Source organism: Filicampus tigris, chromosome 14, assembly GCF_054856515.1.
Source record: "Filicampus tigris isolate MCC_2025a chromosome 14, RoL_Ftig_1.0, whole genome shotgun sequence".
NCBI classification, from domain to species: Eukaryota; Metazoa; Chordata; class Actinopteri; order Syngnathiformes; family Syngnathidae; genus Filicampus; species Filicampus tigris.
This window is the reverse complement of record NC_141230.1, coordinates 11,261,093-11,287,050: the sequence shown is the minus strand read 5'-3', so window position 1 is coordinate 11,287,050 and position 25,958 is coordinate 11,261,093. Positions and strand designations below refer to the sequence as shown.

The 25,958-nt window shown below is 40.6% G+C and overlaps 1 protein-coding gene and 1 long non-coding RNA gene across 6 annotated transcripts in view; one reads left to right on the top strand and one right to left on the bottom strand.

The window, feature by feature from the left end:
* The window catches only part of myo16 (myosin XVI), a 115,927-nt gene that overhangs the window by 66,416 nt on the left and 23,553 nt on the right, over positions 1 to 25,958 (top strand). For all 5 annotated transcript variants that reach the window (XR_015089553.1, XM_086051565.1, XM_086051563.1 and 2 more), the window contains 9 exons: positions 1,669 to 1,786; positions 2,974 to 3,045; positions 3,135 to 3,276; positions 6,954 to 7,026; positions 15,871 to 16,023; positions 16,681 to 16,881; positions 17,964 to 18,039; positions 22,237 to 22,427; positions 24,460 to 24,540. Coding sequence is in view for 4 of the 5 variants with exons in the window: in XM_086051565.1 (XP_085907691.1) it covers positions 1,669 to 1,786; positions 2,974 to 3,045; positions 3,135 to 3,276; positions 6,954 to 7,026; positions 15,871 to 16,023; positions 16,681 to 16,881; positions 17,964 to 18,039; positions 22,237 to 22,427; positions 24,460 to 24,540 (1,107 nt within the window). In the remaining variant the exon portion in view is untranslated. The remainder of the gene's footprint in view (positions 1 to 1,668; positions 1,787 to 2,973; positions 3,046 to 3,134; positions 3,277 to 6,953; positions 7,027 to 15,870; positions 16,024 to 16,680; positions 16,882 to 17,963; positions 18,040 to 22,236; positions 22,428 to 24,459; positions 24,541 to 25,958) is intronic.
* LOC147136343 (uncharacterized) lies at positions 618 to 13,943 on the bottom strand. The gene is made up of 4 exons (XR_015089554.1): positions 13,860 to 13,943; positions 3,023 to 3,250; positions 1,872 to 2,098; positions 618 to 1,776 (listed from the first exon to the last, which is right to left on the bottom strand). It is a non-coding gene; the product is annotated as an uncharacterized LOC147136343 (long non-coding RNA).

Below are 25,958 nucleotides of genomic sequence, written 5' to 3'. Positions count from 1 at the left end.
ACGAAACCTCTAATGTTGAGAACGATACTTTATTTCCCCATAGGAAAGAATGGAAATAGAAATAATCTCTTTAAGGGCCATATTTATTCATCGACTAACTATCCAGGCAATCTTTTGAGTACATTTTAAGACACTGAACAAGTGTAAAATGCATTGACCAATAAAACCCTTTCACGTTTGACAGCAAATAAAGAGGGTCTATTGAGATTATAAGAATATAAAAGTCGCATCAAGTCAAACTAAGACCGGAGTTCAATCCAAATAAATTACTAAACCGCTTATCCTATATAGGGTCGCGGGGAGTTGCTGGAGCCTATCCCAGCCGTCAATGGGCGAAGGCAGATTACACCCCGAAATGGTCGCCAGCCAGTCGCAGGGCACACATAGACACTGTCACTGAGCGGGAATCGATCCCACGCTGCCCGCACACAACTCGGGCGTGTGTACCACTACACTATCAGCGGACTGTGTGAAATGTATATATGATTATTAGGATAAACCTGTAATCATGTAACGATGTACATGTTCGACTTCTGTAAATCCAAATGATCTGTTTTTTCAGTGTACTCAGTATTGTCAACTAAGCAACTTTGGAAAGCAAACATTTTTCAAAAACTAGTAACTGTCAGCCAATCTAGAGATTTTTGGGGGGGTTATTGGAGACTACTGAAGATTCTGAGACTTCTTCAAATTTCTGCTAATTAATGGTGCATGTGTCAATGTCACCATACACAATAAATGGCTCACTCACTCGTTTTGGCAGAAAACAAACAATGTCCTTGGATGTTTAGTTTCACACTTGCTGGCTGGGCAAGCACTAAAGAGACACAACAGTTTGTAAACACAGGGGTATATGGTCCAAATCCAGCCGCAATAGGTTAAAATCTTCCCAAAAGAACGACCATCTAAAAAAACGTTTCTTTATATAGTTTTACTCCTTCCACATGATTGAAACAAATTTAAAACACACTTTTCAATTATCCTTTAGCACCTTGCTCTCATTCTCTCGCTTAAACAGTTCTTCAAATAAGAGTAAAAGTTTATAAGTTTGCTGTAAAACTGACTCTTAAAACAAAAGACAATTAAACATCGGTATAGTTAAACACCCCAAAGGCCCATTCCAACCATATAATAGCAAAAGTCAGCTAGCTTATTGCTAACATAACGTGAAACACTATTGACAGTCTCTTGTGTCAATGTTATGGTAACTATAAACCTTCAAATAACTGCTACTTAACACCCAGGGGGCGGCAATAATGTACATACAAACAAGAGGATACAGCAATATTCACCGTCGTATGTGCTCTCTGTTCTGAGGAAACAATGACAATGAAATGGGCAAAAAGTGATACTGTATTACGCTGAAGGTGCGTCTTCTTTTTTGTGCTCTTACTTGGGTTGCATCTGTTCCCGGAGGCTTCAGTACTGCATGTACGGCATGCTGTGACGCAATGTGGTACTACAGAGAATGTGTGCAAATTTAAATTCAGACTTGACTGTTTAATTTAAAAACCCGAGAACAACAAAAAAAATCATGGTTATGACAGGGTGCGAAGGATGAACCGGGAAAGAGCGGGGGATCACTGCGCAACCACAAGTCGACTTTCCTCATAAGTCCCCTTTTAAAGCAAAAGTTGTTGGTTCATCGTCTCATCGTGTGTCAACCAGGAAGTGGATTCCGTGTTCATGTTGCTGTCCGCTGTGCTCCATATTGGGGATCTGCGTTTCACTGCGCTGACTGACGCCGATAGCGCCTTCCCTTCTGACCTGCGGCTGCTTGAGAGAGGTCAGTACTACCCTCGTCACACATGCACACGTACACCAGCACACCAGCACATGATCATGATCAACCCGTGGAGTTTCCAACGCACCCATCTTGTTCACCGCGTCGTCATTTCTCCTCCGCTTCTCAATCTCGTCGTCCGAAGTCGCACTTGGCAGGCCGCCAGCACGTGCCGGCTTCCAGACTGTTGCGTGGTAACCAAGGTGACGGTAGATCACGCGTGTAAACACACTCACGCTTGATTGACCGCTTTTCTTGTCACTCTGAGTCTTATTCATCCAGTATTCCCCAATGTGTGCCTCTGCAGCCCCTGTGCTGTGGAAAACAAATGACATCATGGCCTAAGCGGGTAAGCGGGCTGATGTCAGGGACATGTGAGGTCAGCAAAGGAGTTCTGGCTTTCTTCCACCGTTTTCTTTATTTTGGACTCTGCTGAGAAATCCCCTCATGATTCTTCCTGCCACCTATCGATTTTGCCAGAGCTATGCTTATATGAGGTCACCATGACACACACTCAGCACTATCTCCTGTCACGCTCATCTTTACAGGTTGTAATGATCTCAGAGTGCATTAAAACCAATACATTAGAAATAAACAAATAAATAAAATCTTGAATGAGCTAATTTAGTTAGTATGTTTCTTTCTTACAAAGTAGTATGGGGGCTATTCTGAAAAGAAAAATAGATTACATTCTCTTGGAGAGAACGAAATTGGACACTTTGGAGAAAAACAATGAGACACTAAAATGTTTTGGGGATGAAAATCATCCCTTGTGAAAACAAAGACCAACAAACATTTATGTGTGACTGGTTGTTTATGGTATGGCTTTGGCGCCATCTTGCGGCATCTTTGGGCCAAGAGACAATGTTGAAGTGAGCTGAGTAGCTTCATTTAGACAAATATTGTTATTTGCTGCTATCTTGTGGCCTCTAGAGATAGTTACAAACATTTTTGAGAGCGTGTTACTAGCAGAATTTTGCGATTTGTGGCACGGCTTGGTCACTATCCCCCCACTGACTGTGTAACATAACTTGGTTCTGGTGATGGAACCGATTTTTCTATTTGCATTCATTTGAATCATAAAATTTACTTCTTTTTGCGAATACTGCAAACCGAGTCTCGGGACATGTGAACCGATGTTTTGACTGTGCGTATAATTTTATTTTCCTTTATGTGTTTTGCATCCACAGTGGCTGGAATGCTGCAGGTGTGTTGCAGTGACTTAAGCAGTGCCCTCACCTCAGATGTTCAGTACTTCAAAGGTACCATCTCGTAAAGGCCTCATACAATGCAAGGCGTATACTGTAATGTCATCAATCACAATATAAAGCGGCGCTTCGTTTCCTGTCAGGTGACGTGATCACTCGACGCCACACGGTGGAGATGGCCCAGCAGTACAGGGACCAACTGGCCAAGGCCATCTACGGACGACTCTTCAGCTACCTGGTCAACTGCATCAATGACTACCTGCAAGGACACGACGACAGTGTTTGGTAAGGAAGCTTGTCATCATTGTTGTTTACATTATGTCAGTGTTCGTACAGTCAAGGAAAACCTGGAAAAGTTATGGAAAATGCATATGCCAGGTGTATGCCACTGTGCGACCATTGAAAGTGAAGCTTCACTTTGTTCAAATAAATGATCAGTCGGCTATGTGTGATGCCTTCAATATGAGCACATGGTTCAAAGCAGTCTAAGCACTACCATGGTCGAAAACCTTTGGACATATTCACTATGTTTACATGCAGTCAATATTTGGGTTAAGGCCAAAATTCTGGTTTCTGAAACATTCAGAATAACCCGTTTACACAAGTGAGTTACTAGCATATACATGTTAATTGTGATCAATTGGGAGAGTCCGATCTAAACCGCAATGTACAGATTATTTCACGACGCAAATAGACGTCATTACAGCTTCTTACTTTGAACTGGGGCGTCCAACGTTTTCTTCCAAGGGCCACATCCAGAAAGATTGAAGTGGTATATGTGTGTATATATGTGTATGTATATGTATATGTATATATGTATATGTGTTCGTGCATGAAGCTGTGGGAGAGATGCTAACGGCAGAGGTTTCATAATTCATAAACATTATTTAAAGATCATTAGCTGGCTAATTTCTCATTCACATCCACTTACCAACTGGGAGTATTGTGAGTGGATTGAATTGTTTACAACTGTTTAAGTGTCGACCAAGATAGCATTTAGCTGCCAACACAACCACCGTTAGCCCACTATTGCGTTTTATTGCAAAGGTTTTTGCATTACAACGCAATACGCTTTCAGTTTTCATTGCATTATTTTGCAATAAAATAATTATTTCCAAATAACGTACCGGTTAATGTTATTTTAGGAGGAGAATGAAAGCTGTATTTGTACATGTTGTATACTATCTTCAATAATAAGCAACTGCACTTGCTTTTTTGAGCTTCTGATGAGGTCGCTAGACCTTGGAAGCCAGCAAATGGGATTAATGGTTACAAAGATTTTGTTTTTGAGAGGTTTTAAAAATATTTCATTTGTACGCTAGCATAATGGTTTGTTAGAACAGGCGAAAACAGTGCACCTATTCTGTGTCTGTATTGAAATGTGGATTTTGTGGTCACTTAATCACCCCTTTCAGCATCACTGTGGTGCATTCTCACAAGTTTATGTCATGAAGTTGTCTTGAAAAATGTACACAAGCAGAATGTGAAAATTTAACTAGCATGCATCATCTATCAATTTCCTCTTTTTGTAACTGTACGGCGCGCTGGGGTCAAAGCTGTTGCAAAGTCATTATGTCACGATGTGGGCCATGTCAATCAAGGCCCCACCTAGCACTTTTTAACCGCCTGTCATTAGTGTGTACTGGATCGGAGCTTATGTTTCCCCAAAAAGCAATCCAAAAGACGGCAGTCATTACCCGTCGGCGCATCAAGGCCGAGGGGCCTCCCAAAAACCTCCCGCAGACTCGCTGCGGTGGAAAATGCCTCAAGGCCCGCATTGACATTGCAAGTAAACTGGTTGCGCGGCGTCGAATAGTTTGAATTGCATGACATGCAGGGAATGGTATGTACACTCAAGAGTAAAATGGAAAATGCAGAACATCATGCTATGGGACACTTCCAAGGTTTAAGGCAATGCTTGTCATACCATACACACGCACACACGCATACGCAAAGAGGTGGTGTGTGTCCATGAGAGCGCTTAGTGTTGTTGTTGTTGTCTTGACCAGGCGTGGCTCTCTTTTGCATGTTTTGAAGAATTCCTCTTCATTCTACTCTATGACTTTCAAGCCCGTGCAGTATTGCAAACAAGTTGATCTGTGTGCTTTATTAATTTTGGGAACAACTGTAATTTTTTTTTTTTTGCCTGACCCAATGTTTTTCTTTTGTCTCTTTTTTATTTTACTATTCAGTAGTTTCACAGTTCATCAAGAAGTTTCATTCCTTACATTAGTTTCTGGCAGAGGTGCAATAATTGCATTTAAATTATAAATGATAAATTAGAGTATTTTAATATACTATTTAAAGTTTAAAATCATACATTTAGAAATATACAGCAACTAAGGTAGGCACTCAAGAGTTCATTCAATGCAGGTGCTGCATAGTGCGCAAGTCGTGGCTCCACCTGGGCAGGATCGCTGATTTCAAATGAATTCACTTTGCCTGTCCTCGCTTTTAATTATTTATATTGATTTCAATTTACTCCTCTTTCCTTTTAACTTGAAATTAGGAGTTATTACTAACAATTTATATTGTAGGTACATTATCAGCATTTTCGCTAGAGTCCACAGCGCCCTTAGAATAAGCCTATCTCGCCTAATGGCCCTGCTAACATACAGTATAAGGCAGAACGGTTTGCCATTACATTCAACAAATACTATTAAAAATGCCCTGTGTTAATCTTCATACTTTTATTTTGCTGTGCATTTTGAGAACGAACTTGGTAGACGAACCTGGTAGACACTCTACTCAGCGGCTTTCCCCACCAAGTCATTTGCGTCAATTTGCATGCGTGTGAGTTGCACGTACCTGGTACCCCGCTTGACAAATTTGTTCCATTACCACGTTCGACCGAGTCCTTATCACACTGCACTTACCTACTGTGAAAGGCCCTCACAACAGTGTGCCCATGGAAATAAGTACTGATGTAGCAGCCTACCAAGAAGTAAAAAGTGTGGCTTTTCCCTCTGGTTGAGACAAAAAGTAGACAGCACCTCGACAACGTGTATCTTTCACTTTTGCAAAAGAAAATCCCTGTCTTTGCTCATTTAAGTAAGAAGGAGGGGGAGGAGACAAGATGTATCTTTTATCGTTGCTAAATGCATTGTATTTATCAAGGCTTCCTCCATTGTCCTTATTGACCTGTAAATAAGTCCACCAAAATAGCAGTAAATTGCTCCGCCAGCCCCTCTCTTATTGGAAACTCTTTCTGACTGATTTTTTTGGAGGTCCTGCAGCCACACAGCGCAGCAATGCCCAGCAAGGCTCCATTCTGCTGTCTTTAAAGCGGAAGTCAACCCAATCATATTTTTTTCAAGAATATGTTCCCAGCAGGTCCACTATTTGAAACACAGCATTCTGATGAATATTACGTTTGTGGAATAAGTGTTAATGCACTCATTTTTAGCCATCTCTGGAGGCGGCCATTTTGCCTTCTGTCGACTGAAAATGACATCACAACTGCTCACAACGACCAATCACGGCTCAGATTCAGAAAACTGGTCAGTCGTGATTGGTCATTTTCAGTCGACAGAAGACAAAATGGCCGCCCCCAGAGATGGCTGAAAACGAGTGCATTTTGCTGCTTAACTTATATTCCACAAACGCAAAATTATTCAGAATGCCGTGTTTCAACTAGTGGGCCTGCTGGGAACATATTCTTGAAAAAAATATGTTTGGGTTGACTTCTGCTTTAAGCCCTGTGAAAAGGGCTTTAACAACTGCATGAAACGGGGCAAAGGTTGGCCAGGCTTGTCTTAAACAGTCAGATACCTCAAGTTCATCTTTTGAGATATTTCTGTCTTGCTTACTTACACTGAAAAGTATGTCGTACTTGTACAAACATTCGTTGTGTCCATGGCAGGCACCAAATGCAAATTCTTTATCAAAACAGCTGTTAATGTTGATGAATGTGTTCATGAAAGTATGTTTGACATACTTTTCTATATTTGATTGTCTTCCAGTGACCCTGCCTTAGAAATTGCAATCCTGGACATCTTTGGTTTTGAAGAATTTCAGAGGAATGGATATGAGCAGGTCAGAAAGACACTTCTCTTTGCTCTAATTACAGTACATTTGAGGATGGTATCATGTTTGGATATACCTTGTAACGTTTATTATATGTGTTTAAATATTGTATTGAAGGGGATGTCAACCCCACAAAAATCTTGGCAGTAATATGTTCTATGCACCTTCACTAGTCTGAACACGGCATTAATGTTGTATTTGTGAGATATGATTTTAGTAGCACAATCCACCCGTTTTTGTCCATGTCAGGGAGCGCCCATTTTGTCACTTCTGTTGACTGAAAATGACATCACAGTTGCTTAAGGCTCAGGTAACGACCAATCACGGCTCACCTGTTTTCTGAGGCTGAGCCATGATTGGTCGTTATCTGAGCCCTGAGCAACTGTGATGTCATTTTCAGTTGACAGTAAGTGACAAAATGGCTGCCCCCTGAGATGGCTAAAAACGTGTGACCCAAAAAAAAAATGTTTTTTTTATTTAAGTATAAAACTAACAGTAATGCCTGTAATTATAATATCTTGGTTTATAGCAGCTGTTGTTTCCATAGAATTAACTCTTGCTTCCTTTTCAACCCTGTTGCTATCTCTGTTGCTAAACAAAGCAACAGCACCTACTGGAAAAACAAAACAAAAACTCTCCATCCATCCATTTTCTCTAAGTCATGTTCTCATCGGGTCATGGATGGAACCTGGACTGGTTGCCAGCCAATTGGAGGGCACAAATAAACAAGCAACCATATGCACCAACATCCACACCTACGGATATTTTCGGGTCTTCGATGAACGTTTTTGAAAAGTGAGAGTGCTGCCGAGTGCCTTAAAATGCCCCCACAAGCATGAATCATATCAATCATAAGAGTCAAACCCAGAACCCACACAGTGAGGCCGACGTGCTAACCACTTTTTCCACCGTGCTGCCGAAAACCAAAACAGATGGGAAAAAAAGGCTTATAGGCAGTATTATTACGCATGTTTTGTTGTGTGGAAATATAGCAACATTTTACTCTGAGGACTTCATAGAAAATATCCGTCCATCCATTCTCTGAACCGCTTATCCTCACTAGCGTCGTTGGCTTCGTAGAAAATAAATCACTAAGCTTAGTAGAAAGTTGACATTCTGTATACTTTGCTTTACTTGTTGAGAAAAACAAAAACTCTTATTGTACTTTCTCAAATTGTAGGTGTCCCTCTAATAGACGCTGTGCGCCATTTAGCCAACTGGTGCACTATCCACTTGAGACATCTTTTCCTATAAAATAAACCGTTACGCTACCGTGAAAGTTTGGTTATTCTTAGTTTGAGTGATCATGCCTGGAGAGGAACGTAGGAATTACCTCGCAACGTAATAATCAATTAAATATATAGAAACATATAGACACATATAGAACATATAGAAAATGTCCCCTGAATTTACACCAGTTTTCTTTTACAATAAATATTTTTCATATAATGATTAACAGTATGATAGTGATTTGTTCAAATCATGTCTTTTTCTGTAAATTATTGATTTTATATATATTTATTTTACATCCATTGCATAGTTGCAAGACAAGCAGTATAGATCGGATAATCAGTATCGTTAAGTGTTCATTGAAATCTCAACGATGTTGAAATCTCAACGATACCCATATCTATATACTGTATGTATGGTATGATCAGAACTGTAAATATGTATTTTCTTTGCCATCAAAAGCCCTTTCTTATTCTTGTTTTTAGTTTGAAATGTCCCAAACGCAAAATATATCGGTCAAAGTAACTGCTCTGCTAACTTGTTTATGTTCACAAAAAGCACCTTTTATCTGCTTTTTAATCAGAAACCGGTGTTTTCGGTTATACCAAATCATGTTCTATTTAGCAAGCAGGCTACTTCCTGGTTCATAAGGAATGACGCAATACATCAGGAATTTGGATTCTGGAGCAGGGGTGACTCTTTCATGTCAACTCAAATAGCAAGGGTGGGGGTGGTGGAAGAATCATTAATTGTACCAACATGTAATGAGGTTCTTCCTGACAAATTTGCTAACCTTTTACAAAGTTATATGGAAATTAAGCAACAGCAAACAACAGCAACCAAAATATTACTGCTTGATTTTGGAAGTTGCTCTTGAGTACCATTATTTTTGTGCTGGCTGAATTCTTGTACAGTTCATGTATTGGATTATTGGGTTAGACAAGAGCGCATTAGTTCGGGTGGTCAGACACCATAAATTAATTTAGACGTAATGCTAATGCGCAGACAGCGGAACATATTGAATGGGTTGTTTCACATTTGTTCCTTTGCAACTTCATGGCCTTGTTTTCACTTGGATTAGACAACATGCAGAGTACAGGTGAAGCCACAAACACACACACACGCACGCATGCACAAGCACTACAGGTCTTAGAATGCCACAGTCTACTGACAATGCATACCAAAATGATCACATGGTATGTTTACACCGCAGCGCAGACAATAAGAGCTGAACATACTGTACCCTCATCACAAATTTCACACATGATTGGAAGAAACAATGAGCGCCGACATGCTGGATGTGCTTGAGTACATGTAAATACACATTTACAGGGATTAGCACTTCGCAAAACAATTTTAGTAAAACGCCTAAAGTCAGCACTAGTCACACAGATTAGAGCAGTGCCTCTTAAACTGGGGTCCCTCAGGGATCCGCAGGCCGCAGTTTGGGGGGTCCACAAAATATTTGAAATAAGATGTCTGACACATAAGAACTTATGAGGTTACTTGGTTTACATGAGAATTTAACCTCGGAGTAGATGATTTATTTACATGATATATAATGGGAGAGGTTGCACTGCATCCTCAAAAAAAAACAAAAAAAAACGCATTCAACCTTTAACATCATTGTGTAGGCGTGTAGCCTGCATAAGTGGTTTGTTTAGGCTTCAACAATATTCTGAAACAAAAAGAACAACAATAATTTTACTTCACAACACTTTTTTGTGTTCAGTGCAATATTTGCTTCATCACCTTCATGTAAGTGTGCACATCAGCTAATAAAGTTTGATTAAAGATATTAAAATACAAAACGACCTTAATTAGACAGGCTAGGTTACAGTACTAGTACTAGTAAAAAAAAAAAAGAATAATGTTCCATTTAGACCCTCTTTGTTCTAACACACTACAATGTAATCATTTACACATGCATGTGGGTGTGTTGTTGCCATTGTGATCCTGAGGACACACACACACATGCACTACACACACACACACACGCGCACGCACAACAACTGAGGCGATTTAGGTTGTCAGGTCATGTGAGGACGAGTGAAAGTTTAAGCCAAGTGAACCGCAGGCTTCACATGATTTGTTACAATTAGAGACTAAAAATGTTCTGAAAGCAGATGATGACTGTCACACTTCTTTGGTAATGATTAGACTACATTCCAGAAATGTCAGCGAGTTAATCCTCTGAACGTCACAAGCTTGAACTGTCAAAATATAGTTGAATAAGGGATGACTGTTATATTAAAAATGATACGCAATATACAATAGGCACTGTTTGTGTCATATAATATTAAACAATGTTGACAGTATATTATAATTCATGTCAAGCGAAAGTGAAGGTTGCACATACAACATTGTGGAGTGATCACGTCAGAGTAAACTGTAACACTCATCATCATTAATATTGCATTTGTGGAATATGAGTTAAGCAGAGCTGGCCATCGCCTAACCGCCACCGCGTTGCATCCTGCATATTTAATCGACCACGTGGTCCCGGTCCATCCCTGGTCGGCGACAGCTAATCGGCGTCGAGAACGTAATCTTCACATCACAAGCAGGTGACGCACGAGCAAACGCCGCCAAACAATGAAAAAATATCAAACAAAAACAACAGACACACACACACAGCGTGGTGATCGGTGAAATAAAAATGATATGGGGCACGTCATTGCGTCTGTGGGACCGCAATTTACACAACGCTGTTTTATTTTTTGATTGTGTCCTTGCTCGGCTGCGTGTCAGGAGTGCGTCACCTGCATGTGACGTAGAACAAGTTAAGTCCGTTCTCGACGTCATTTGGCTGACTTGCCGGCTAAATATGCGGACAGGAAATAGGCGATGCCCAGCTCTGGAGTAAATCAGCAAAATTCAATCATTTTTAGCCAGCTCAGGGGGCAGCCATTTTGTGACTTCTGTCATGTCATGTTTAGACTAGTGAAGGTGCATAAAACGTATTCTTGTAAAGATTTTTTGGGGGGGTTGACTTCCCCTTTAAACTCGTCCGACTTCCATCGTGTTGGCATTTGCGTCCCTCGTAATCAACGTGACTAGCTGAGATTCAACCCTTAATCTTTACCTTCTACTCAAATGCTGTGCTTATCGCAAATCCAAAGTGATGCACACTCGGGCTGTCACCATCAAATCATAGAATTAGAATTGATTAGCCTAATGCCTTGAATCCATAATCAACTAATTGGATTTACGTCGACATATTTTTGTGATCGACTCTGTGGACTTTTTTTTCCCTAGCCCTAATTAAAACTACACAGATCTGTTCGTCTTTAGTCCGGTGGTTTACAAACCTGAGTTTCACAGACAACCCTTTGCCAAGCCTACCCACTAAAAAACATACTTTACTCAGTACTGGACATCGGTGGCAGTCAATGCATGCATTCCAAAATAAATATCCAGCGATTTAGTCAAATAACAGACAAATAAACTATTCTACTTTTTTCTGTATTCATCATTTCAGTCACATGGAAAGCTGTTTGCATTCTGTTATTATGTCTATTCCAAATGCCATTCTCCATGAAAAAAGAACAGGTGGTCAAACAAAGCATTACTTGCCCAGTATCAAAAAAGATGCAGTCCTAACATTATCATTGGTGAACCTGCGAAGTAGCCTGTTAGCTAACAAATAGACAGACTTTTTTTTTTTTTTTTTTAAATCGTCCATAGGTGTGAATAATTGTCTGTCTATATGTGCACAGAAATTGGCTGGCGACCAGTCCATTGTGTACCCCACCACTCCCAAAGTCAGCTAGGAGAGGCTGACTTTTACCTAAAATTATTTATTAATACATTTTCTGGAAGATGATTGTTTATTAATTACAGATATAGGTATGTCTTTGTCTATCAATGTCTGTGGCGTATACAATGACAGATACAATTAAATGCTCTTCCATTTCATTGTATAATGGTATACAATAAACTAGGGATGCTCCGATTGATCGGGCACCGATCATGATCGGCCGATTTTCGTGAAAAATTATGTGATCGGAATGTTCGATCAACGCCTTTTAATGCCGATCAAAACATCCGATCACCCGCAGCTCATGCTTGGCTGCCGCGAGACGAAATGGCAAAAAAGTTGATCTGTTTAGTACGCGACGATGTCCATCCGTCCAAAAGCATCACTCGCGCCGCCCGCGCGAGCTACATTGGCTCCAATTGAAACGCGCCGCCAGAAAGGCTCCCTAACGCTGCCGCGCCTCCGCTGCGAGCAGAAGGGGAGGGACGCAACACAAGGCTGCGAAGCATGAGCTGCGGGTGATCGGATATTTTGATCGTCAATAAAAGGCTTTGATCGAATATTCCGACCACCGCAGTTGGTGTGAACATAGCATTGTCTGCTGTCTGCGTGGAGTTTGTGTCTTGTAATACTGTATATGCCATGAAAAGGTACCTCGCGCGGGGAGCATGGCCAAAAGTTTCAACACAACCAACTTAATCCGACATTTGAAGAACAAGCAATTAGGAGACTATGGTGAGTTTACGAGGCTCACTGCATTGAATAAAGTCAAGGCGGACACAGCGCAGTATAAGTGGCATTATTGCCACAGGAAGATTAAAAGATTAACAGTGACTTTTTTCTTGTTGACAAATGCACAAGATAGTTTGTCTATGCACAAGACAATAAAGTTCCTGAGTCGTTTCAATTTAGGAACTCATTGAATAGTGTATTCAAGTGAAGACTGCATTTCTACTTTGATTATATTCTGAACCATGCAATGTTTAGGTGGCATGTTATTTATTTGACTTTTTGCATAATTAAGTCTTTTGAGACTGCTGATTATTTTGATCTGTTAAAAACGGTGTTACTAAAAGCTGGTAAATTGAAGTTTTTCAGTTATCTTTGTGCCAGCAACGGTTTTGTATTTCTTCATGCTTTTGAAAATATATGTGTATTTTTGTCAAAATTATGACAATAATATGGCTGGGTTTTTTTTTTCAGATAATATTGTATAATAGCAGTCACCCTAAATAAATCGGTATCGGCCGATCTCACGCATGCATGATCGGTATCGGTGTCATAAAACCTGATCGGAACATCCCTACAATAAACCTGTGTCTTCACTTGTTACTCTTCATGAAGTCATAGTTTCCTGAAAATGTATCCGTTTTGTGTTCAATTAAACAAGTCACAATTTCGTGCTTCGTGAGTAAGTTTGGGAATAAATTGAGACGAGATCACCATTATTTTGATCATCATATGTTTGGAGACAATTAAAGTTTGGGCTGCAATAGAAAATGGAAGGACGAATGGATGGATAATGAATACATTGCTCCCCTCATGTCACGTAATAAGATAAGCAAAGCTGAAACACCTCCTCGTAGACGTGCGCATGTCAACGACCAACACATCCTCACACTGTTAACATGTTTGTACACACATGCACTGATCGAGATAAACTCAGTCACACTCCACACGCAAAGCGTGATCAGGGTCATTAATGCTCGTTAATTAAAGATGTGTGTGTGTGTGTGTTGTACCTGCTCAGCACTTTGCTAATGAGCTAACTCAATCAAGCACCTGCTGTGATCCAGCCCCAAATAGAGCAGACAAACACAGACGAGAGGAAAAGAGGAGTGCACTCACTCACCTGTGTCCCTAAGTGCACTCCTGCCATAAAACGTGTGGTCGTTATCTGCTGGCCTGTCCTGTCTGTGTTTGTTGTTTACATCCGTTTCTCCTCCATTGAGTCACATGATTTACCGTCACGGTTGTGGACAGGACGTACAGTCGGCGAGCGTGTTGTTTATTTTAATAAGCAGCCGTCACTGTACACGTGAGCTTGCTCAGATATGATTGCTCGAGTTATAAAGGGGAAGATGCATCGCACAAAGGGATTCAGCAATCGGTGTCACGTGCGTGTTGTCATGAATAACTATTCGGGTGAGAAACAACCATTCACACCATTTTATAAAAGTAGTATTTCTTCTTAATTTACACTTTATATAACCATAAGAAGCAGTTGGACGTGACCTCTAATGGTTTTCACGCTCTCTGTGGGCTCACTAGAGTGGAACCACATAGGTCTAACGCAGTCCAGTCCGATACACTGGTTGAGTTCTGAATTGCTTTTTTCGCCATATAGGAATTAATAACCTGTAAATAATCTGTTTGACGTTCACATCCAAACAGCCTCTTCAGGAGGCTATTCTGATGTCCTGCAAATACCTAAAAAAAAAACTACAAGTTCAATGGATACAAGACTTGTGAAGCTGCTATCAAACAAGAGGCCCTATGTTCAGATTTTATTGTTGGCCGGGTCATATGTCTTTGATTGAAATAGCTTTTGATTTCAGTAAATACAACCCCCTAATGCTGAAAATTTAACAAAGAACTATTTTCAGCTCTACACACACCTAAAATGTCTTGAAACATTGCTGTGCATGATTATTTGTAACAGTGCATTTTAGTAAAACTATTTTGGAAAAAAATGTTATCATTTGGAGGTTCGTTTGAAAACATTCAAATTATTCTCTAACAGTTGATGACTTGAAAATTATTCTGAGTGGCATTCGCATAGACTATAAAAAAATGAGAAAATCACTTGCATAATAATTTGGAAGGTGTACTTGTATCAATTCAGCCTTGCCAAATATCATTAACATTTTTACTCATATGTTTATATCGTGATATACAGTACCGATACTGTGAAATGATTCGGTTTAGAAGAATTTTAGGCCATATCGCCCAACTTTCGTAGGTACAGTAGATAGATAGGTTAACCCCATGAGAAATGAAATAAGATTTTAATGAGTAACACTACTCATGCATCCGTTCGAAGACACGATATGATCCATCTGTGGTTCAGTGGTCACGTCACGTAACATCACTTTGATGTGGCGATATCACATACATAAAAAAATATCGAAGAAGAAGCAAAAATGAATCCATTCGATGATTACTGAGGATTGCGATGAAGTCTCACGAGATTGTTTTTTTTCCTAAAGGTTCAAACGTAACATTTCTTACTGTCATACATATGTGTGACAATAATCTCGTCACTCTATAACAAAACTAAATTAGTCACCCAGCTCATTTCCAGGCTCAAAACATTTGCATGATGTTGATTAAATTTCAGCGAATATTGGGTGAATATCGTATTTTTTGAACTTGAGACCAACATACCAGTACTTGCCAGTACTTGCATGCTACACTCGTGTAGAGTTGATCCAGACACAGAAAATCTTCATTTTCGAATTATAGTGAAAGATACCCATCATTCATGTCCAAGTATTTTCCTAGAATTTCAGCATATGACTTGTATATGTTCTTTAATAAGACTTGTGACTTCCACACGAGGTCCCAACACACACAGCTAAAGCTTTTGTTCCACTGCTTCCTGTGCTGAGAACTATAGTTTAACTCCTGGTACACTTCCTATTTATCGTCAAGAACACAACACACAAATGAAAAAGACTCTGGTGCGAGCAATGTCCGAGGAGGCCCTCTTCCACTTCTATTTGTTTCAGTGTGCGTCTTGTTTTGTCAATTACATCCTATCGAGGGCCCCGTCGTTTTCCAAATTGTGTTTGAGTGTCAAACCAAAAGACCCTCTCCGTGTGTAATGAAGGTGTGTTAAGTGTGTGTTGTGTTCGTTCCAGCTGTGTGTCAACATGACCAACGAGCGACTGAGGCGCTACGTCTCCGAGGTGCTATTCCAGCAGGAGCAGGCTGAGTGTCTGCAGGAGGGCATCGCCATGGAGACCCTGCCATCATCCAGCAACCATCCATCTGCTCTGGACTTCTTTCTCCAGGTAGTGTCATTTAGAGCGCTGCACACTCTTTAACTCAGTGTACATCATGTACCGTAGTTAATACTATGACTTCTCTGGCCAGTTATTCATGAATACTGCCACCGTACACAATACAAATAAAGAGAATGACGTCAAATAAATGTCCAGTGCATGTTTATCACCACTGCACATTAATGTTCAATAGAACGAATGGAAAGAATACACATTTAATGTTCACGTCACACACAATCACGCATGGGCACATGTGCGCACGATAGATTATCATTTAATCACTGCAATTACTAACTACTAGTTATTATGATAACAGTGCTCAACACATTTTTTTATAATTTTTTTAAATCAGAGATCAAGTAAACTAATCTGCCCTTGTTTCTTCCTCTCGCATGTCAGGTTTTCACAATGATAATGATAATAATATAATAACAATAATACAAATGTGTAAAATGTGAATCCATAACATGTATTTATGTTGATTTTCTTGAATTCTAACTGATTTGACTTTTTCGAACCAGTCAATCTCATGACATGGTTTCACACATTTTTAAGACCATACCCTAAATTTTAGTTATAATAGCGAGCATCTTGAGGCAATGGATGTATGGTAAATTCTTTCAGTGGTTCATAGCATAACAATGGCGGTGTCTCTTTGCGGACCAGAAGCCTCAAGGACTGCTCAGTGTGTTGGATGAGGAGAGTCAGAGTCTTTGGCCGACGGAGCAGAACCTCTACAAGAGGCTGTTCGCCCAGCTCGAGTCCAACCCGACGCACAGCCTCTCCTTCACCACCAAGGATGGCAACGGAAACCCCCCACCCAAAGATCAAGGCCCCACCTTTACTGTCCGCCACTATACCGGACAGGTCAGGAAAATGAACGCCAAGCATGTCAGCGCTGAGATCTATTTTTTCTTCTCATGATATGTTGTGTCATACCATTGTTATTTAGTAAGAGAAGCTATAACTTCATTATGCTGAATATGACTACCTTGAAAAAAATACATCCTTGTTGGCTAACATGGCTCTAGTCTTCTATTGATACTTTTCCCTTGGAAAAAGCAGGTTTTAATACTAGTAGCATAGCTACGAAATCAAAACAAATGAACATACAATACATGCTAACATGCAGTTGATGTGTCTCCACAGTCTCATTTTTGCTGCAGTGCTCCGTTTTCTTGTTGCCCACAATCTCTTCTCGGATAACATTTGTGTCCCAACCGAAAAGCAAATACTGGAGACCCTATTTCTCTTGTTTTCATTTTGGTATTCATATAGTTCCCGAAGCAAGCTGAGCAATGGAAAAGCAGCACAACATGAGTGGGCTTGACACATACATACAATACCTGATAAGATTTCATGGGTATTTGTCCAGTGTATGACATCCTGATTATTCAGTTAAATAATGATCAATGGCCACTGAATAGCAAAATTAGATGCTGTCTGCTTTATGAGCAATATTACCAAGGAAATACAGCTAGCCCTCCTTTTTTCATCCTAATTCACCGTCATAGTTATTAAAAAAAAAAAACTTACGAAAGGTGGAATATGGCGCTTGCTATCATTGCAATCATAATGCTTTTATGTCACTCTCTTTTCATCTGTAATGCAAAACTGTTTGAAAGCAATTTTTTGCGTCCCATTGACCCAGGCACGGACATAATTAAGTGGCTGCACCTCATATAAAACATCATGTGTTCCATTAGTTGCCTCTATTGTAAAGAATATGAATAGGAATAACATGTTTTATAAAAAAAAAAAAAAAAAAAAAAAAAAAAAATACAGTTTTCTCTTTCCCTACTAAAAATGTCATGTCCAACAAGTACAGTAGAACATTTGAAATGGTGCTGTGTTGTTATTATCTGTGTCAGTCCATTGCCTCCATATTTTCCCCTTGGAGAAAAAGAGGAGACAATACTAATTCTGTGTTGTTTTCTTTGTTTTTTCAGATTGCGTATGACCTCACAGGATCGCTCATAAAAAACAAGGACTCCCTTCCTCAGAACATCTTGTTTACGATGAAGTGTGAGTACTCGCTGAGCAGCGCGCATATGAGCACATTGTTGCGTCAGCGCATACTTGATCACAAAGATCCACTCATGTCTAAACCAACAGCGCTCCAAAACACTCTCTGTCTGAGAGTGTGTGCATGTGTGCGCGTGTGTGTGTGTGTGTGTGTGTGTCATGGCCTAATGCTGCAGACAGCAGTGTCTGTGTACATGTATTGTCGATGAAGGTGCCAGATGCGAGGTGTCGCAGCTCGGGGACACAGACGAGTCGTTGTGCGACTGCCAGGCTTGCTTGTGCGTCCAGCAGCCTAATTGCTTCAATTTCCATGATGTGGCTAATCTTCTAAAGGCCCGGCCTTCATTCACACTTGGCCCTTGTCCTCCTCAGTCCGACCAGGCAGGCGCAGGGATTCAAATCGCAAACAGACTGTGTTAACACAATGCAGAGGTTACATTGACATGCTATTTTTCTCCCCCAATTTTCTGTCCATTTCGAGGTATATTAGGGCCACACTAAAAATGAAAAACAGTCACCTTTGGGACACAGACTTTGTTTTCACAAAGTATCAGAGGAGTATAATGACAATAAATTGGTAATATTAGAAGAATAAGGTGAGTATTTGGGGGAAAAAGTCACAACGAAAAAATTTGAATTGAAAATAAATAAAATCGGGCGACTGGTTACCACGTCCGCCCCACAGTTCAGAGGTTGTGGGTTTGATCCCGGCTCCGGCCTCCCTGTGTGGGGTTTGCATGTTCTCCCCGTGCCTGCGTGGGTTTTCTCCGGGTACTCCGGTTTCCTCCCACATTCCAAAAACATGCATGGTAAGTTGATTGGACTCTCTAAATTGCCCCTAGGTGTGATTGTGAGTGCGGATGTTTGTCTCTGTGTGCCCTGCGATTGGCTGGCAACCAGTTCAGGGTGTCCCCTGCCTACTGCCCAAAGACAGCTGGGATAGGCTCCAGCACGCCCCGCGACCCTTGTGAGGATAAGCGGTATAGGTAATGGATGGATGAATAAATAAAATCATTAATAAAAATAAAACAGAGATCTCTATTTTGTTTTTTGTCTCACTACAACATAATGATCAGAAAATGTATTTATTTTTTGTCATAATTCTCATAATATTCCACATTTATTCGTCAAATTTGGATATTTCTGTCTTGTAAAACGACTACTTTCCCTTTATTTTTTTTCACATAATATTTAATATTTTTCATTGGCTTTGCATGATTACGATTTTGGAGCCGATCACATGTCAGCGAGTTTTTAAAAAACGATCACCGCCCCGATCAGAAGATGGACCAATCCATCTAATCTATTTGAACAACTTCTTTATTTACTGTGCAGTCGACCGCCGCTATTCGCGAGGGAATTGGGACTGGGACACGAATTGCCGAAATTCCAGTATAACTAACCCCCATTGAAATGCATTGCAAAAAAATAATAACAATTAAAGCCCAAAAACTCCCCAAAAAACGCTGATAAACATACAATACACAGACAATGGGCGGACAGTACAAGGATAGCCACACACACTGTTGTTTGTAGAAGGTCAAAACACAACGCTATGGTCATTAATTATTTGGATCACATGAAAAGCAGCAATCTACCTTTATCGACTGACCAATGGTGACGTTGTGCTGCTCAGCATGGTGTGTTGACCCAAAGTTGGTGCCCTGAGTTGCCCCACTAGACTGGCACTAATTCAAATGAATGAGAAGCCTGCATTCCGTCACAGTGTGCCGGTTTTATTTTGAATGCGGCCTACGGCTCCCTCTGTAAGCCTTTAAGCTTCTCGAAGTTGATGAGATCTATCTAAGTGATTGCTTTAAATGAAAAGACAATTAGCTCTCAAGTGCTGCATAATTAAGTCCTTAAATTACTTAAATGATTGTATTTTTTCTTTGCTCATTATCTGACTGTAATCAAATATTCTCTCTCATCCACTTTGTTGCATGTTTTGTTCAATGAGTCTTGACTTGACTAAGACATTACTTGGTCGACCAGAGGTGGCGCTATGCCACCTTTCAACCTCTTTATTGGTCGGTTTTGGAGTAAGTGTTTTCGGCATCTTTTAGTCAGACTAACATGTTTCCCTACACTTGCCATTCAGACTAACATGTTTCTCTGTACCACTCATCAGTCAGCTAATGTTTCTGTGTATCTTTCAATTGAACCGCGGTATGTCTGCGTATCTTTCAGTCTGACTTCGAGTACAGTAGGTGTCCAACATTACAGTTGGACCACAAGTGTTTCAGCCTATCTTTGAGTTGGTCAAACAGTCTGTTAATCTGTCATTTGGACTAAGACAATTCCGCATATCTTTTAGTTGGATTAATGCGTTTATTTGCATCTTTAGTCGGACTAGCATGTTTCTATGTATATTTAGTCGAACTAAGGTTTTTCTGCATATCTTTTAATGGTCTACGTTTTTTTGTTTATCTTTCAGTCAGACTTTCAGTAGCAACATGACAAGAGTTTTTAAGGCAGATATCTGCATTTGAAACATCGCAGTGATTTTGACCCAGTAATGTCTCAGGCTAGGTTCACACCGCAGGCAAATGCGATCCAGATCTTATTTATTTGCCCATATACAACCTGTAACATACTTTTTTATGACAGTCTGAACAGCTCAATTCCGATTTTTTCAAATGCGACCTGGGCCACTTTCATATGTGGTCCTAGATCAGATATGTATCTGAATTTTTGCAATACGACCGCAGTCTGATTCGCCAGATCGCATATATCCAACATTTACGTCATCTGTAGCCCAAAATGCACTCTGCATGGGCGGCGGGAGAGTGCGCGGTGAACTGCAAAATTGTTTTGAGTAGCAGTATTGATTTTATATTTGACTATTTTAATCCCACTTGAAACATGAAGTTTAAAGGAAACATTTACGGTGATAGTAGGAATTCAGTCACGTACATAGATACATTTTTTTGATGCGACATGTGACGTGACGTCATCTTTAGTGACGTCTCCATGAAATGAGATCGAAACACACAAAAAAAACTCTATTTCTCCAGAGCCCATCGTCCGATTTTCAAAATTCTTGGTGTGTTGTACTAAGGTTGAAGTGGCCAACTCAGACTCATCAGAATCAGAATCACCTTTATTTGCCACAAATTAAAAGGGTACCATTGTGCATTAGTACCACCCATTGATAGCAGTGCAACAATGTGGAGAGTCATAAGAGCAGAGAGAAAGTGATCAGTGGTGTGGTACTTACATTACTATGAGGGTTGTGCAGATGATGCAGATAATCCTTGCACCATTTTTAAGTTACCAGAAGCTCCACATGTCATGCAACGTTTCGGTGTGCAATTATGCAGAAAGTCCTTGAACGCTTTAAAGTGTCTAGTGCTGTGGAATATTGATCAACGGCAGTTGTAGAGATCTGAAGCTACAATGAGCCGTTTTGACAGACTGTCATTTTCGGGAAATCCTGTCACGTTGTTACTTACAGTAGGCGTTCCTGTGCATCTTTCAGTCGGACTACGAGTGTTTTAGTCTGACATTCTGATGGACTGAATGTCTATGAAGCAATCAGTCAGACTAAGGCATGTCTGGGAATCTGGGTTTTTTCTTTGTATGTGCAGACTTTCTCTGTATCTTTCAGCAGGACTAAGTATATTTCAGTTAAACATATGATAGATGTTTTTGTGTATCTTTTATTTGGACTAAGGCGTTTCCGTGTATCCATTAGTCAGACTAAGGCGTTTCTGTGTATTTATCAGCCAGACTGAGATGTTTCTGGGTATCTTTGGTTGAACTAAGGCGTTTCTGTGCATCTTTCAGCCAGACTACAAGTGTTTGAGTCTGCCATTCTGTTGGACTGACTGTGAAACAATCAGTGGGACTAAGGTTTTTCTATCAGTCAGACGAATGAACGCATGTGGCTCTATCAGTCAAACGTAGGTTTTTCTGTTCACTTCAGTAGTACTAAGGTGTTTCCATGTGTCTTTCAACTTCATTTCATCTTGTGCGCACGTATCAGTTTGGCCTAGCCCAACATTTAGATGGTTCTAATGTCATGTAAACGTGTTGTTCCAAACAACTCCACGTGCCCCCTAATTGTTTACATGGGGGCTCTCCCCGCACTAACTCCCCTGCTTTGATTCTTCTCCCATCCACCCCCTACTTTCCACCAATGTGCTTGCTTCTTTTCATGCTTGTTTTCTTCCCTGTGTGCTTTGTACCCTGCAGCCAGCGAGAGCGTGTTGCTGCGGCAGCTCTTCCTGGCTAAGTTGACTCAGACTGGTTCCCTGGTCCCAGCAGCCCAGGGCCGGGTCGGGCTCAGGGGGCCCAAAGCTTCACTGCTGCTCAACAGGATACCAACAGCCAACCTGGCCAGCACGCCTCCCCAACCCCACCGGGGGTACCATGACCTCACCAAGGTATATTGTTCTGGTCACAAAGCGGTGTGTTCTGGACTTACTTTTCAGCTTACCAAAACAAATCTCAATAGCAATGAATGCCACAGCCTGTCAAGTTTGTTGATGTCAGAGCCTTAATTGATGAGTGGGAGGATGTCCGAGATACAACCAGTCATGAGATTTTCATTCCAATTAGGCGAACGACCGTGCTAACAATCAATGGAAATAGAGAAATTGTATTTTTAGAAAAAAACATGACGGTCTAATTTCAGTTTCTTCCCACCATCGGCTATTTATAAACCTCTGGGAATTGGATTTGTTTGTGTGGCACAAACTGACAAAAAATAAATAAAAAAGTCTTACGCACAGACGCACTCACACACACACACACCCCCCCACACACACACACACACACACGCAGTCTGTGCACAATTGAGATTACACCGACATTTCCCATGGCATTCGATCTTAACAAAAATCATCTTTTATCAAATCATGTGGTGCATTCTAGTTTGTCAAACACTTTTCCCTGTTTCCATTTCATAAGTTTTATTGTTTTGGAAAGCTCATTTCCCCCATGCACATGTGACTGAAGACACTTCCTGTTCATGTACCCTCCTGGGGGTCCGGCCTTCTGTCTCTGTGGCTCATTAGCCATTTAGCACACGGGTTTACATAAGGACCCTTACAACGCCCAGTGCCGTCCCTCCAGCCTTGTACGGTAACACCAGGTAATGCGGCAACAGTGGCCTCACCAGAAGAAAATAAGAAAATAAATGCCATGTGTCGAGTCAGGCTTGCCAGCATGTGAAACTCATTGTGCCAATTACTATCGGATGGACACAGAGTTTATAAAGCTTGTGCTCATAATGGGACATCCCTAAAAGCAACACAGTCTAAAATGATAACTTTATCTGAAAATAATAATATAGCACATTCATACATATCTGAGATCTCTGTAAGTATGAGAAATGAGAAAATAATTGTTTCCTCATATGAAATAAATATTAAAGGGTAAAACGGTTGCTTTTATACAGTAAAGCTTTAATAAGGCTCTGTAAAGTGAAAGGCTTATTACATTTGACACACCACGGAGAAGAATGTTGTTAACGAGCCTGCAAAATATGAATGATTAAAAAAAAAAAATCACCATATAAAATCCGGCTTGAAAATGGTAAAAAAAATGTTGACTTGCTCTTACCTGTCACTCGGTGTCACAGTATGTTACAATGGCATTAAAGACATTATAGGGTTAGCTGGAGCTTATCCCAGACGACTTTGGGCAAAAGAGGGAGCTGCAATCTGGACTGGTGGTCAGCCAGTCACATGGCACGATAACAATGCACAAACAACCATTTCAACTCACACTCACACCTGTGGACAACTTAGAAACTTCAGTGAACTTAACGTGCAAGGTTTTGGAATGGGGAAGGAAGCACAGAGAAAAAAAAAAACATTAGAGAACATGCAAACTCCCCACAGAAAGGCCGGAGCCAATTTGAATTCTGAACTTCAGAAATGTGATGCGGACACACTTACTCACTTACAACTGATCCACGTTCTGCCCCACTGCAAAACTGCATGTGATTGAGCCTTTGATGCTTGTTGGAATGAGGTCTTGTGAGCTCTAATCATTTGGTGAACTTTAGAAGTGTATTTTTCTTGTAAAATCAATTTAAATTGCAAAGAGGTTACTGAAAAGCCAAAGAAAAAGCAAAGTGATGCTCGTTGAACTAAGCTCTAGTGAAGTAAGATGAGATTCGTCGACAGCCGCGGCAGCGGTTTAATCTTCAATAAGCAGAACACACCAAAAAGGAGCTTAAGAACTCAGGCTATTGATGATAAACACATTTCTGAACTGTGCATCACAATATGGAAGATGTTCTGGCTGTTCCCCAACTTTTATTTAGACCACTAAAGATGATGCTGTTGGGGTTGCCATGGCAATGAGAGATATTCCTTATCACTCCGCCTTAGAACTATTCAAAAATTTGAATGCGCTTTGAAGTTACTTCATGTGTCTCTCTCTCTCTGACTTTGTTTCAACTGCCAGATCTTAAAGAAGAAAGGCTCCAGCTCCTTCCTTCAACGACTAGAGCGTTGCGGGCCAATCACAGTGGCGGTCCAGCTGAGGGTAACGACATGCACCTCATCAGTCACTCATGCAATGTAACAACAAACTGCTAATGGTGGAACATTATTATCTATATAATGGCGAGATTTGTGATACAGTCCTTGTACTGGGTCTGTGGCAGTATTCCCTCAAATTTGCCATGCATTCACACAAACTCCCTGAGCATTCCTTGGACCACGGTGAGCAACATCAGACATGCACGTGCCGGCCAAAACCTGAGATCATAACAAGTCACACGATGTAGATGAGTTACAGAATCATTCAAACCATCTATATCAAAACAGGACAAATCAGTCAATAGAGATTTGTGACGTGAAGAAAATCAGCCCGAGTTTGTTACTTTCATTTTAGCATGTAGGTCATTTTAAGCATAATTAATTAAGTCTGAATACAATCTTTGTCAATATGGTCCCACATTGTCAACTTATAAATAATGGAAGACATGTAATTTAATACAACACGAAAAATTGTAGTCACCTGAACTCTGAAACTGCTAACGAACCTCACTTAAAGGGGAGGTCAACCCAAACATATTCTTGAAAGAATAGCAGCAGGCCCACTAGTTGAAACACGGCATTCTGATGAATTTTGTGTTTGTGGAATATAACTTAAGCAGCAAAATGCACTCGTTTTTAGCCATCTCTGGGGGCGGCCATTTTGTCTTCTGTCGACTGAAAATGACGTCACAACTGCTCACAACGACCAATCACGGCTGACGTGTTTTCTGAATCTGAGCCGTGTAATATTGTGTTTGGGGAATAAGAGTTAATCCACCCGTTTTTAGCCATCTCTGGGGGCGGCTATTATGTCACTTCTGTCCACTGAAAATGACATCACAATCGCTCAGGGCTCAGATAATGACCAATCATGGCTGAACTGTGCATCACAATATTGGTCGTTGTCTGAGCCCTGAGCAGTTGTGATGTCATTTTCAGTGGACATTTTCAGTTTTTTGCTGCTTAACTCATATTTCATTTGCTGCTTAACTCATATTTCACATTAATCATATTAGTTTGTTTTAACTAGAGGGCCTGCATAGAACATATTCTTGAAAAAAATATGTTTGGGTTGACTTCCCCTTTAACAATCTTTTTTTCAAGGAAGTAACATTTGAGGCCCTAGTTCCCTTTTACTCAGAATAATCTTCACTGTGCTAAATTAGATTGATTGTCATACTCGAAAGACAGCCTATGCGTCGCAAAGCCTCCCGACTTTTCATAAATCTGTATTCTGTATTATGACTATGTAAAGCAACAATAATAACAATTAATTAAGAGAGCAAAGCGCAGTGCTTGCTGGTGATGCAAGTCCGCAAAATGCGCTTTGGAGAAGGTGCGCCTGTGCTTTGAATGAGGCCAGTGTGTTTCACAATCACAGTGGCCTTGTGGGCGCGTGGTCCAAGAGTCCCTCAGGGGAGG